Source organism: Schistocerca gregaria, chromosome 2 (genome assembly GCF_023897955.1).
Source record: "Schistocerca gregaria isolate iqSchGreg1 chromosome 2, iqSchGreg1.2, whole genome shotgun sequence".
NCBI classification, from domain to species: Eukaryota; Metazoa; Arthropoda; class Insecta; order Orthoptera; family Acrididae; genus Schistocerca; species Schistocerca gregaria.
Window position 1 is genome coordinate 684,233,026 of NC_064921.1, and position 15,946 is coordinate 684,248,971.

Below are 15,946 nucleotides of genomic sequence, written 5' to 3' on the forward strand. Positions count from 1 at the left end.
GTAGAAATCCTTGGGTAACAGAAGAAATATTGAACTTAATTGACGAGAGGAGAAAATACAAAAATGCAGTAAATGAAGCAGGCAAAAAGGAATACAGACGTCTCAAAAATGAGATCGACAAGAAATGCAAAATGGCTAGGCAGGGATGGCTAGAGGACAAATGTAAGGATGTAGAGGCTTATCTCACTAGGGGTAAGATAGATACTGCCTACGGGAAAATTAGAGAGACCTTTGGAGATAAGAGAACCACTTGTATGAACATCAAGAGCTCAGATGGAAACCCAGTTCTAAGCAAAGAAGGGAAAGCAGAAAGGTGGAAGGAATATATAGAGCGTCTATACAAGGGTGATGTACTTGAGGACAATATTATGGAAATGGAAGAGGATGTAGATGAAGATGAAATAGGAGATACGATACTGCGTGAAGAGTTTGACAGAGCACTGAAAGACCTGAGTCGAAACAAGGCCCCGGGAGTAGACAACATTCCATTAGAACTACTGATGGCTTTGGGAGAGCCAGTCCTGACAAAACTCTACCATCTGGTGAGCGAGATGTACGAGACAGGTGAAATACCCTCAGACTTCAGGAAGAATATAATAATTCCAATCCCAAAGAAAGCAGGTGTTGACAGATGTGAAAATTACCAAACTATCAGTTTAATAAGTCACAGCTGCAAAATACTACCGTGAATTCTTTACAGACGACTGGAAAAAACTGGTAGAAGCTGACCTCGGGGAAGATCACTTTGGATTCCATAGAAATATTGGAACACGTGAGGCAATACTGACCTTACGACTTATCTTAGAAGAAAGATTAAGGAAAGGAAAACCTGCGTTTCTAGCATTTGTAGACTTAGAGAAAGCTTTTGACAATGTTGACTGGAATACTCTCTTTCAGATTCTAAAGGTGGCAGGGGTAAAATACAGGGAGCGAAAGGCTATTTACAATTTGTACAGAAACCAGATGGCAGTTACGAGAGTCGAGGGACATGAAAGGGAAGCAGTGGTTGGGAAGGGAGTGAGACAGGGTTGTAGCCTATCCTCGATGTTATTCAATCTGTATATTGAGCAAGCAGTGAAGGAAACAATAGAAAAATTAGGAGTAGGTATTAAAATCCATGGAGAAGAAATACAAACTTTGAGGTTCGCCGATAACATCGTAATTCTATCAGACACAGCAAAGGACTTGGAAGAGCAGCTGAACGGAATGGACAGTGTCTTGAAAGGAGGATATAAGATGAACAGCAACAAAAGCAAAACGAGGATAATGGAATGAAGTCAATTTAATTCGGGTGATGCTGAGGGAATTAGATTAGGAAATGGGACACTTAAAGAAGTAAAGGAGTTTTGCTATTTGGGGAGCTAAATAACTGATGGTCGAAGTAGAGAGGATATAAAATGTAGACTGGCAATGGCAAGGAAAGTGTTCCTGAAGAAGAGAAATTTGTTAACATCGAATATAGATTTATGTATCAGGAAGTCTTTTCTAAAAGTATTTGTATAGAGTGTAGCCATGTATGGAAATGAAACATGGACGATAAATAGTTTGGACAAGAAGAGAATAGAAGCTTTCGGAATGTGGTGCTACAGAAGAATGCTGAAGATTAGATGGGTAGATCACATAACTAATGAGGAGGTATTGAATAGAATTGGGGAGAAGAGGAGTTTGTGGCACAACATGACTAGAAGAAGGGACCGGTTGCTAGGACATGTTCTGAGGCATCAAGGGATCACAAACTTAGCATTGGAGGGCAGCTTGGAGGGTAAAAATCGTAGAGGGAGACCAAGAGATGAATACACTACACAGATTCAGAAGGATGTAGGTTGCAGTAGGTACTGGGAGATGAAGAATCTTGCACAGGATAGGGTAGCATGGAGAGCTGCATCAAACCAGTCTCAGGACTGAAGACCCCAACAACAACAACAACAACAACAACAACAACGCCGACTCCAGCACCACAACAGGCAATGTTTTCATTATGTGCACACTTCAACAACTAAGCTGTGCTTAGCTATAGGCTGCCATCTTTATTGAGGGTGATGCACCAATTTTTACCTCTATTGCTTTTTTAACTACGCCAGTCCAGAAACTACCAGTCCGTCTAATAACTGAAGTCTTTTTGAATGCAATACTATGTCCGTTTTCTAGAGCATGCTCTACTATTACTACTGGTTTCTCAGGGTACCAAAAATGAAAGCAACTCTCATGTTCTACATAGAGCTGTTCAATAGAATGCACAGTCTGTCCAACATAAAACTGTCACCACTCGTATGCTACTTTACATTCTCCTGGTGTTCTGAGGCTTACATCGTCTTTCTCTGGCCTCATGACCCCTGAAGACAAAAACAATTTTATGCCTCTTTGTGAGCTGGCTAATGTTTCCTGTTACTAAGCAACAGACTGTCAAAAATGTAAGCTTCTTTGAGTCCTCCTTGGGGTCCTTCGGCTTCCATGTTTTCAGAAATATGGCTTGTGAAAGCTGGCAGTTGTAGCCGTTTTAATTGAATACTTTTTGTAAGTGTCTCAGTTCCTTCCGGAGGTTTTCAACATCTGAGATGGGCTTTGCTCAATGGACCAACATCCTCAGAATAGAATGTTTTAGTGACAGATGTTAGCGCACAGATATCAGCCTGTGTGCATGGGTTTCCGGTAACATTGTAGCTGACACATACATCTGCTTTATGGCAGACGAGGACATCAAAGAAAGGAATGGCACCATCAGTCTCTACCTCCATTGTGAACATGATGTTATGGATATTGTTGATGTGGTTCAAGAATTCTCCCAGCTTTTCACACCCGTGGGACCAGAAAATGAACATATTGTCGACATAACAACAAAAGCAACTAGGCTTTGCAGCTGTTGTGTCGAGGCACTGGAGTGGACACCAGTGACACCACAGAAGGAAGTACAGCAATTTCATTAGAGTGATGTAACTAAGTCACATTTGACTGCTATGGAGTATCATACACATTTCAAGAAGTTGTCATTTCTTCACCTTAATTTAATTTCCTGTCCATCTCCTTTTAATTTACATCACTATATACTCAAGTCACCTCACTAGAGACACACTTATTGTTTGGCAATTGCTTCAATATGGACTGAAGTTTCCAAAAGATGCAGTCTGTCTGCCAATAGGATAACATCACTGTAATGAGTTATGCCTTAATAAAGAAAGAAAAGGAAGACAGAAAATGAGAACATTGCAAAAAACAAAAACTTTACTGAAAATTACTTGCACTAACAATTTACAAATGAAAACAAAAAGTGAATTATGTTTTGACACATTCGGTAGAATGAGGAAGGGGAGTATTTAAGAAATGAAATAAATAAATAAATAAATAAATAAAAATAACTGGTAGAACCCCACAGCAGGGTTGGATAGCCACAAGGTGCAAGTCTTTCTATCTGAGAGCACCTGGCAACTGGTGCATCTTTGTGATGAAGTTGAGATGAAATGATTATGGCAGCACAAACATCCAGTCCCTGAGTGAAGAAAATCTCTGAATTGGCCAGGAATCAAATCCAAGACCCCGCGATCTACAGGTAGCTGTACAAATCACCAGACCATGAGTTGCAGACATTACTGGTATAAGAATTTGATAACAAACCACATGGAATGACATAAGAAGGGTACCTCATTTAGAAAAGAAATGCCATTTTACACTAGAAAAAAGGAATAACTTCGAAGAATTACCATACCCACGCATTACATAGAATAGCCCAACGCCTTGATTACTGCATAATAAGCATTAACATATGATGGATATTGAAGTCTTCCTGGAACTGACTATATAATTATTTTGAGGTATAAAAACATTTTGCAACTTATGTCCAAGTGGCCAATTCAGATCACAGGATGTAATAAATATAAAAATTAAGTGTAATTTTTTCTGCTATGCACTATACAGAGTATATCCCAATGAAACCAACTAATTAAAGTTTCTAAACTATAACAATAATAAGAGAACACAGAAAAAGGAAACATTTACTAGTGTATTTACTTCTACATATTTGCTGTCAAATACAGTATTTCTACAGCTGCCCTAATGAGATACACTTACTTGGCAGTCTTGTCCACCAGATGCAAAATATTCTCCAGTCGCAGAAAATGTGACAGCTGTCACAGCTCCTTCATGGCCCTGAAGTGTGTATGCTGGCCGACCTTCTAATAAGTCAAGCACCTACAAAGTTAAACATGATTAAGCCAAGTGCTTCTATTAATAGGATAACTCATTTGAAAAAATAAATAAAATAAAATAAAATAAAATTATTAGAAAGAATTGTTGGCAAGTAATTACATTCAAGAGGCAAATATTTGGCACTGCCAATAGATAAATATAAAAGAACACAACAATATCTTAGCTTTTGGACCTATTATTGCCTTCCTTGGTGACAAGAGAAAGGAGAACATTAAAAAAAAGAAATGCATCTAACACTTGTATGAAATATTTTGCCAACAGAAGGTAAGTAATAGCCAACAACTCTGTCTCTTAATTTAAAGCTGAGCATTTACCAACCTCCGAGACAGAATACTTGTTTACAAAATTTAATGAAAAAATGTCTGATTGTAATAAATTATAGATGCACACAAAATTTACTCTAAGTGGTTCAATAAATACGACTACTAAAGGAACAATGAGAAGTCCTACTTGGAATATCAACACCATTACGAAAAGCCGCAAAAAGCACCATGAAGATGAAATGTTGATTTGTGGACAGGCATGACGAAAATATTCCGGCCAAAGCATCCTTCAGAAAATAAAAATGTGCGCGCGCTGCCGCCCCCCCCCCCCCTCCACACACACACACACACACACACACACACACACACACACACACACACCGCCACTGTGCAGATTTACAGTCACAGTAAAACAAAATTCTTCCCAAGGGATGAATATTTCAGAGAGACAGTGATCCCCCCCCCCCAGAACACACTGCTGTTCCCTCTATTTCCAAAGTAGTGTGCTTTCAAACATTATGAATTTACCACCTGTATCAATAATTTAGGTTAGGACAACTTGTAATATTCATCCAAAAAGTATTGGCACATCAGGCATTTCTGGACACATTAGCTGATTCTTATACTTTACATCCATAGAAACACTACTGTGACTGATGATCTAGTTTTTTAAGTAAGTTCGTGTAGAAGTAGTTCCACCATTTTAGGACTAAGACTACCTTGATTTATTCACTGAATCTACAATGGTGTAACGTCTATAGCATACAAAAACAGATAAAGTTTGAATGCTGTGTATTTTACATACGTATTACAAAAAGGATAGATTGCTATTAAGCATGTAGAGAAGAGTTGCAGATAGGCACAATGAAAATGTTGCTACATTTAAGTTTTGACCCAAGGGGCCTTCTCTGCTTCTACGTTTACATATTCTTACAGTAGGAATCATTTTAATTTGAGCTTACAATTAATGCACATAGTTGTTCAATATTATGAGAAGGATAAATTGCTACTCACTGTAAAGATGAGTTGTTGAGACAGCGACAAGTATAACAAAAAGGTGGTTACATATAAGCTTTTGGACACAACCTTCTTCAGAAAAGAAGAACAAGCACATCTCTCTCTCTCTCTCTCTCTCTCTCACACACACACACACACACACACACACACACACACACACACGTGACCACTATCTTCGGCCAGTCTGGCCAGATTGCATTTAAAAAGCACTGAATGAGAGCAAAAATCTGGAGTGGGATGGGTAAGTGGGAGGGAGAGGGATAGCAGGATATGGGTGAGGAAAGAGGAATCAGTGCTACCCGGCGGAACATTTAGGGTCTCGATGTTGTGTGACTGGGTTGTCAGGCGCTGCATCAGGAGGCTATGTGGAAAGGGAGAAGTGGAAAATAGGAAGCAGAAATGAGAGGAGTACAGAAAGGGAAAAAAATTGGCGGGTGTGCGGATCTCAAAATTTTTGCCCTTTGCTTTCTTAGGTTTATGAATTGCAAGTAATCAACTTCTTTGCAGAATACCATCTTTGCCATGCTCTCAATCTTTCCTTCTAAACTACCATCACAGTCTTGATTCCACCTTCCATGGTTTTTCTTTTTTCTTTTTCCAATGGAGATGTTCCCTTGGCAGCATATACTGTTTTGGTACTGATGCTTTTCCGATCACTAGTATCTAAATTGTTAAATTTTTTCTGGAAGACTTCTTCATTGTTTTGTAATTTCTATCAGTCAGTCTCAAATATTTTGTTCCTCTACCACCTAGTCTTGCACTGGGGATTAAAATTTTACCTTAACTGTCATGAAGTAATAGTCTTTTTCAATATTTACTCCTTTCTTTGCCTTTACATTCATCGTTTCATTTCTTTAATATTTCTACTTGAAATTGCAACATGATCAATTTGGAAGTCTCCAAAATTTGGATTTGGTGATTTCCAAGCTTCTTGTTTCCTGAGGAGCTTTCTGATATAAGTGAACATCATTTTTAAGTTGAAAGTTTTGCACAGGCTGATCAGTCTCTCGCATTTTCTATTGGTTCTTTTATGTTCTGGGTAGTCTCAGATGATTTTGCAAAAGATTTTCTCTTTCTAATTTGAGGTTTAAAATATCTTAGCAATATTCTGACACTTTGATTTGATACATTGGGTACTTAATTTCCTAAGGGTTCCCAAAATTATTCACCATATTTGGGTTCTTCCTATTGTCTTAATTTACAGGAGCATGGCAGGCAATCAGCTTGTAACTTTGTTTCCACACCATAATGTTACAAGAGACTGTCTTCTGAAGGGGAATAAAAATTTATGAAGGACTTCACCACTTTACAACATATGGCAAATGCCATACCCTTATGTTAAACATCTTCTCCTTTTAATCTGCAATAGTTCTCATATTACACAGTATTGTCATCCATTAACAATGTTTCCTGCAATGCCAAAATACAAGGAAGTATTTTGTTTTGCATCTGAATTCTAGCAAGGGGTTTTCAGAATGCTCAGACTCATTCTTGAATGCTGGATTGGCATATCCATAATCCACAAGACTAACTGTGTTGCCTAAAGTGACAGGATCCCTTATCAGGACACCTCCTGATGTAGTTCTTTCCTAAGATGTTTCCACCACACATTCAAAGTTTACTTGAACTTCGAAAGGGGGATATGAATTTCTTAATTCATTCTTAAAACTGGAATTAAAATTCCAGAGTCCGTGAGAGCTATTTCACCTCACTCACATCTATCACTATCAGGTGAGGATGCCGTCCCCCTGCCCCCCCCCCCGCCCTCGACCATACATCTATCACTATCAGGTGAGGATGCTGCCTCCCTTCTCCCCCATCTGCCACTTGGGACATTTTTATTGTTATTACCACTACCACCACTTATCACTGTGATAAAATCTAGTGCTCACAACTTAACACATCAGTAGTTAAAAAGAGAGCTTAAGAGTTCAATAAAGCAGTTAACAGTGAAAATTTAAGTTGGACTAGGGTGTTTTTTCCAATACCTTGCTTGTTGAGGTTTAGGTCCTGTCATGGTATGGTTTTAATCTGACATACAGTCCAGTCTGGGTACTTTCACATATAAAGCTTTGAAAGACCCCACTTGCTTTCCACATTTTCCTCTCCTTGTCAAGAAATCTCAAGCACAAAACATTGTAAGTTTTTTATTTTAATTTGTATATGCCACTCTACAGCCAAGTGAAAAGTAAATTATTTCTATCTCTATTTGACAGAGTTTAATACTTTCTTAAAACCTAATTCCATGTTGACTCACTAGATAAAATTCAGATAATGCTAAACTTCCTCAAACAAATCACTGATTAGCTTACCATTACAATTAGTCTCATTACGATCCAAAAATGATACAACCATAATGAGATTTTCACTCTGCAGCGGAGTGTGCACTGATATGAAACTCCATGACAGATTAAAACTGTGACCCGGACCGAGACTCAAACTTGGGACCTTTGCCTTTCAAGGGCAAGTGCTCTACCAACTGAGCTACCCAAGCACGACTCACAGCCTGTTCTCACAGCTTTAATTCCGCCAGTACCTTGTCTCCTACCAACCAAACTTCATAGAAGCTCTTCTGCAAACCTTGCAGAACTAGCACACTTAGAAGAAAGGATATTGCGGAGGCATGGCTTAGCCACTGCCTAGGGGATGTTTCCAGAATGAGATTTTCACTCTGCAGCTTTGAGGACAGGTCGTGAGTTGTGCTTGGGTAGCTCAGTTGGTAGAGCACTTGCCCACGAAAGGCAAAGGTCCCGAGTTCAAGTTTAGGTCCGGCACACAGTTTTAATCTGCCAGAAAGTTTCATGATACAGCCATACTGAAAACAGTGTGACGTTTACTGGTAACAATATTAATTGTGCAGTGTAAAAGCAAGGATAGAAAATATATCTTGAAAATTTGACATTAATAATTCTAGCATATGATTAGAAAGTTATTCACTTGCCATCATCGTGGAATCTGCAGAAGCAGTAAGAATATAGTTCCCATTCGGATGAAAAGCCAGTTTGTTGACAGCTCCAGAGTGACATTTATAATTCTGTAGAAGCTTGTATGTTCGTATATCATACAGTTTCACACCACTATTTGTGAGTCCAACAGCAAAATACATTCCTGAGGGATGAAATTCAATGTTCAATCCCGAATCTGTAAAAAGTAATATTAAATTTGTGACAGCGTTTCATGAGTTGTATTTCTGTAAATAAATAATTTATTATTATGCAGGGAATATGTTGTCTTATTGAAAATCTGTACTGTCAGTTTTTCACTATTCTGGGCACTTGACGTATGTGAGAATTATGATTGTTGCCAGAGATTATTAAACTTTGAAGAGAATGGGATGCTCAATAAAACTCTTACATGGAATTTTTATCATCTTACAAAGAGCAGAAAATTGTACAGTAGGAAAGGATATTTGTCTGTTAAGCAGAATTAGAATATGCAAAATTGAGGAAACAAATCAGTCATACCCTTTCAAAGGAACCATCCCACCATTTGCCTTAATTCTGAAAAGATGGCAGGATCAATGTTACAACACACTCCAAAGTGCAGAGAAGGAATCCTGCAAGACTCAAGAGAGGAGTTTGGTGTTAGATAGCATCAGGATTGTAGAATTGGAAGAGGTGGGGGGGGGGGGGGGGGGGCTTTGAGAGAGAGAAAGGATGCTGGGAAAAAGTAGTAAACAAACAGCACATGTAGTGGAATGAAAAGTGCAGTAGATCAGTGATCGGAGATTTTCAGGTAAATTGGGAACAAAACAGAATGGGAGAGAAAAAGAAGAGTTCTGCTGCTCAGTAGCAATCATGGGAGATGTGCCTTGAGATAAATGTGTAAAGAGTTTAGTGAGGATGATCAAGTGCTGACAGTAAAAATGTAATACATAGTTCACAGGGTGGCCAAAAACAGTCTAAAAAGCTTGTAAGAATGTTGCAAGGGAGGTTGTGTTGAGAAATATTTATTAAGAAAAATATCTGATATGTTGCACCATTTTGGAGTTATTTAGTGCTGAAGTTAGCCAATCAGATCACTGAGCATGAAATTCAGGGACTTGCAGATATGTTTGTGGATCTGTGAGTTACTACTTGTTGAAATGCTTATTACAATTTAAATTTTGCCTTTTTCAGAAGTGATAAATTTAAGCTAGGTGAGCAAAAGCTACATTTGTTTCATCTGAGGAAACCAAACGAAGAACACATTCGGCAATGATTTCTCTAGCAGGCTGCTTGAAATAGCGCAAGCAATGACCTGATGGGCTAACTTCAATGCTAAATAATGCAAGCGATGCAACATATCAAATGTTTTTCTGAACAACTGTTTCTCAGCACAGCCTCTCCTGCAACACCCTTACAAGCTTTTCAGACTGTTTCTGACCACCCTTCGTGTGTTGCTTAACCAAACTATGAGCAACTGTTTGTGTTTGTGGAGGTCCTATGGCGCAATGAGTAGGCCTGTGTTAACCCTGCTGTAAAGCAAGTAACACAAAGCTGAGAGGATTTCTTTGGATGCAAGATTTCGTATTGGTGCAGTTCCAGTGGATACTATTGGAAGATATACTTACGGTCTAAACTTGAAGACAAGGGTTAAAGACAAGTTAGAAAATCTATTAGTAGAAAGCATGAGGGGTTCCTTCAGCACATAGGCAAATCCTAGAGGTTATTGAGATTTGGTCAGATAACTGTTTTATGTTAAATTCATAGTTTACACAGAAGGTAATAAAAGAAATTAAACTGACATATATCTAGTCCATTAAATAAGAGAAGAGGTAAAAAGGGAAAATCAATTTGCTAACTTGCTTCATCAGAGTACTTTGGGAGTAAAAGAATAAAGTACACGAGTTGTCAGTTTGGAATGTTATACTGGGGGATGAAATAGAAGGTGGGCTATCACGAGAACACATGCCCAGCAACAAGGCATTGGAAAACCCTCGAGTTCTGCAATAAATTTTAGCTAGTAATGAGAAATATACTGTATGCACAGAGAAGGAAGGAAGATATTCTTGGAAAAGGTCCGAAGACACGAGAACAAACCTGCTGGATGATGATGATAGTAATAATAATAATAATAATAATAATAATAAAATTACCAACAGTTAAATATTATATATTTACAAACAACAATGAGCATACCTCACATTCTTTTGCGCAATTGAAGTATTCCTCCATGGCAAACAAAGCTTTCTTATTAAGCAAGTTTTCTATAAAATTCATGTAAGTTTTTAATGAATTAGTGCATGCTTCTGGGTTGGGTTGGGTTGATTTGGTGGAAGAGACCAAACAGCGAGGTCATCAATCTTATTGGATTAGGAAAGGATGGAAAAGGAAGTCGGCCAAGCCCTTTCAAAGGAACCATCCCAGCATTTGCCTGAAGTAGTTTAGGAAAATCACGGAAAACCTAAATCACAATGGCTGGACGTGGGATTGAACGGTCGTCCTCCAGAATGCGAGTCCAGTGTGCTAACCACTGCGCCACCTTGCTCGGTATGCTTCTGGTGATAGCGTTACACAGCTTAACTGGAAGCTATATATGGCTATTGTGATCCTTGCTTGGTCTTGGTCAATCTTTTCTTTTTGACATGCATTGTGATAATGAAATGATTGCTTTAATTTGCAGTTTTATTGTGTATACTGGACATCTGAGTGTAAATAAAGGCACCCAGTTTCCTACAGGATATATTGTTTTTGAAAACACATGCTACACATCTGACAGCTTTTTTCTGCCACATAATCCCTCTTTTTGCCCCACTGCATCAATGCAGTATACAGTATATTAAGTGTCTATTAAAAAATGCATAATAGGATCTAAGCATAATGTTTTCACTCGCACATGCTCTAATTTTATGTAACAAGTATATGACTCATGATAATTTAGTGTATACAAAATCTGTGTGGAGTTTCCAACTTAATTTGCAATCCAAGTGTACACTCAGAAGTTTAACAGGCACAAAATCATCGTTGGTACTGCACAAACTAAAAATTACACTTTTAGTATTATTCTGATTTATAGTTAATTCACTGTCCTTGTTCCTTTAGGTCCTCCATGTCATTTCAGTTGCAATGTAGGTAGTATCATCAGCCCAGAAAACAGATTCACATAGCATGATACTAGGTAGGTCATTAACATAAACTGCAAACTATAAAGGTCCCAACATGAAACCTTGCGAAATGCCTCTTGAGCTTATATTATTAAAGTGTACCTTCTGCTTTCTACTGTTGAGAAAACAATTATACAAGAGTTAGGTCTGAATCTCCAAGACCGTAGCAACTAAGTTTATCTATTAGAATCCAATGACTTACAAGAGACAAATGCTTTGCACAAGTCAACCAGTAGGGTATCAAACAAATAATTTTTTTTCAGAGGCACTGAATATTTTTGAAACAAAATTTTCAACAGTTTTCAGTGTTTCATTAAAGGTGAAATTTTTATTAATACGTGCACTATTCTACTATTTTTGAAAGTATTGGCACAAGAGAAATTTGACAGTAATTATCAACACAGGATATGTCTCCTTTTTTATGTAGAGGGACAATTATGTTACCTTTAAGCAGACTGGAAAAGTACAACCCACAAAAATCCAATTTATTAGTACACAAAGTTGTTGCAGTATAATGTATGTCATCTTTTTAACAACAAAATTAGGCGGAACATACAAGTTTTGAGTCATTCCATGTCAGATCAACACAATTTCAGGAGATTTTGAGAATTGATGTCTCCGATTTTCATGATTTTTGATATGCAACAATATATCATAGACTTATGAAAAAAATACCAAATTTCAGTTATACAGCACAATTATTTTTAAAGTTATTAATTTTTAAAGAATCAAATTTTTTTGAAAAAAATTCATACATTGTCACCTTTAGATGCTCATAGGCTGGCAAACAGTGTTGTTATAAACCTGGGAATGGTCTCATTTTAAAACTGTAGAATGGAACTTTAATATGATATGCCATAAGGTAGGCACTGCAATTTTTAAAAAATTGAAAATTTTAAAATTTAAATTTCTCAGAAAGTGACAATTTTTAAAATTCCAAAAAATTATCAAATAGCAAAATTATATCATGGCTTGGTTGGGTGGTTTTGGGGTTTGATGGGGGCTAAACATCAAGGTCATCAGTCTTGTTACCCTAGAAGACACTATTTTTGTATCTACGTCACAATTAAAAGTCACTGGAGTGGGTGTAGCCTGAGAAATCATGCGAGAGCGCCCACACTAGAGCGAGTGATAAAACCCAGCTGCACGGGTAAACTTAAAACTGAGTCAGCTATAGAGGCATTGTCACCGAGAATGAAAGGAAGTGCAGCTGGTAAATTAAAGGAAAGTCATAAGGGGGCTAAAAGGGGGCAGTCCTTCAGAAGATGGACCACTGTCAGCCCTGCATCACAGTGACACTTGGGCGGGTTTTACGATAATGGAGATAGCTGTGGGTCAACCGCGTATGTCCAATTCGGAGACAGCAGAGAACAACTGAGTCCCTACGCGTGCCGCTCAAGGATGAGTTCCATACAGCCGTGGACGACTTGACCATGTGGAGCTTATTTGGTGTGTTCAAGACAGATCATTCAGAGCTCCAGACATCGCGGACCTTGCGATGTAGGGCTGACCATAGGTCTCTTTCCACGAGACCAAGCTCCAGGGGTGGCCTGCTTGGCCAACCGATCAACACGTTTGTTTCCTGGAATGCCGATGTGGCCCGGGGTCCACACAAACGCTGCTGAACGACCAGACTCGGCAATAGCAAAAACAGCATCCTGAAAACTGCACATCAAAGGACCCTGAGAAAAACACTGCTTGAGTGCTTGCAATCCACTCAGGGAATCACTGCAAAGAGCAACCAGCTCTGCAGTGAAAACACTGCTCCCACAAGGCAGGGAATGCTGCTCAACATAGTCGCTGTGGATGAAAGCAAACCCAGTGTGTCCATCGACCACAGAACCATCGGTGTAGACTACATCTACATCGCGAAACGAGGCAAGAAGAGCCAGGAATTGTTGACAAAGACTGGCAGGTGGAACGGAGGACTTGAGTCGCAGGACAAATACAAGCAAAGCCGCAAGTGAGGGAGGGACCAAGGACGGGTAGAAGAAGAGGGCCGGAAGGGGAAAGGACTCTAGTGACGAGAGAAGGGAACGAATGCGGACCGCGATCGGGAGACCCAACCTACGCCACCGTCGTGGGGAGGGGAGTGCAGTAGATGGAAAAAGGAGCCTACGGTTTGGGTGGTTGGGCAAGGCATAGACGCTGACGATGTATGACGCGAGCAAGTGTTGTAGGTGGAATCGTAGGGCAGGGATTCCAGCTTCTACAAGAAGGCTAGGCACCGGACTAGTGCGGATGGCACCTGTTGTCAGTCTGACGCCACAACGGAGAATCGGGTCGAGGATCTGCAACGTTGAAGGTGCTGCTGAGTCATACACCACACTCCCGTAGTCGAGACGGGACTGGACTAAGGCCTTATAGAGCTGTAGGAGGGTTGTTCGTGCAGCCCTCCAAATAGTGTGGCTGAGGCAGTGAAGGATGTCAAGGTGCCACCAGCACCGTTGTTTAAGCTCGTGAAGATGAGGTGTCCAAGTGAGCTGAGCATCAAACAGCATGCCAAGGAAGCGATGTGCCTCCTCAACACGAAGGAGTTCATTGGCAAGGTAGAGCTCTGGATGGAGGTGGACAGTTCGACGACAACAGAAATGCATCACTCGGGTCTCAGAGGCTGTGAACTGAAAACTATGGTTGGACACCCAAAACTGTGACTTACGGATAGCTCCCTGCAGCCACTGTTCAGCAACACTGATGCTTGGGGAACTGTAATAAAGACAAAAGTCATTGGCATACAGAGAGGAACAGACCGATGAGCCCACCGCAGCCGCAAGACCATTAATTGCCACCAAAAAGAGGGGAACACTGAGAACCGAGCCCTGCGGGACACCGTTCTCCTGAATATGAGCAGAGCTAAAATATGTGCCAACTCTAACCCGAAAGGAGTGATTGGAGAGAAAATTCCGTAGAAAAATCGGAAGTTGGGCCCGTAAGCCCCACTCGTGCAGTGTAGCAAGGATATGATGGCGCCAGGTGGTATCGTACGCCTTTCGAAGATGAAAGAAAACAGCAACCAGATGTTCTCGCTGAGTAAAAGCTGTACGAATAGCCGACTCTAGTGAGACTAAATTGTCGATCGCTGAGTGGCCCTGACGGAAGCCCCCCTGTTGCTGGGCTAGGAGGCCCCGAGCTTCGAGGATCCACATGAGCTGCCGACTCACCATCCATTCCAGGAGTTTGCACATAATCTTGGTAAGGCTGATAGGGCAATAGCTATCAACCACCAGTGGATCTGCACCAGGTTTCAGCACCGGGATGGTAACGCTATCCTGCCAACGAGTTGGGAAAACGCCCTCCATCCAAATGCGATTAAACAGGGCGAGTAATTCACCCTGACAGTGTGCCGAGAGATGGCGAAGAAACTGGTTGTGAATTTGGTCTGGACCTGGAGAGGTATGGGGGCAAGCTATAAGGGCACTTTGGAACTCCCATTCACTAAACAGGGCATTGTATCGTTCCCAACGGTGCTTGCGAAATGACAAATGCGTATGCTCAGCTTACTCTTTAATGGCGCAGAATTCTGTGCTGTAGTCTGCTGTCGCCGAAATACGAGCGAAGTACTCTGCCAGATGTTCGGCGATGGCGATTGGGTCAGTACAAATTGTACCCTGAAGAGAAAGGCAAGGGACAGGCGCATGAGGGCGGAAGCCAAAAATGCACCGGACCCGCGGCCACACCTGAGATTGGGAGATGCGAGAACCTATGGTGGCAACATATTGTTCCCAGCATGTTTGCTCCGTCGGATTAACCGCGAGCCCAGGCCCGCAGCCATTTAAAGACAACCAGATTCTCTAGGGAAGGATAACGCCGGTGTCGTTGAAGGGCTCGCCGGTGGTCCCGTATAGCTTCTGCAATCTCTGTGTCCACCAAGGAACTGACTTACACCTTAGGGTACTTGAAGAGCAGGGGACAGTTGCCTTGGCAGCAGAAACAATGGCCATAGTGACCTTGTCCACTGCCAAATCAATGTCACCAGGAAGCGGAGCAATGGCCATAGTAGCTGAGGTGTAGGCTGCCCAATCAGCTCCACGAAGAGACCATCATGGCAGCTGGTCAGGGGGTTGGGATTAAAGAAGAGAAACCAAGATAGAAAAGTGGTCGCTACCACAGAGGTCGTTGTGGACCCTCCAACTAAGGTATGGAAGAAGACCTGGGCTACTAAGAGAGAGGTCAATGGCCGAGTATGTGCCATGAGTCAAGCTAAAATAAGTGGGAGCACCAGTGTTAAGGAGGCGAACGTCCTGCTGTGTCAAGAGAGCCTCAATGTTCCTACCCTGGCCCTAGATCTGGGCCCAACCTCGATGATATGCGCACAGGGTGAAGTCGGTTGTACTTGCGTTTAGCCTCTGTGTAAGTGATCTGTCCAAAGTCTTATACTCCA

General features: G+C 40.7%; 1 protein-coding gene across 3 annotated transcripts in view; it reads right to left on the reverse strand.

Annotated features, from left to right (window-relative positions):
- LOC126334758 (POC1 centriolar protein homolog A-like) overlaps positions 1-15,946 on the reverse strand; it is a 124,212-nt gene that overhangs the window by 56,210 nt on the left and 52,056 nt on the right. For all 3 annotated transcript variants that reach the window (XM_049997330.1, XM_049997329.1, XM_049997328.1), the window contains exons 4-5: positions 8,422-8,621; positions 4,063-4,182 (exon numbers count right to left, since the gene is read on the reverse strand). In XM_049997330.1, coding sequence (XP_049853287.1) covers positions 4,063-4,182; positions 8,422-8,621 — 320 coding nt within the window. The remainder of the gene's footprint in view (positions 1-4,062; positions 4,183-8,421; positions 8,622-15,946) is intronic.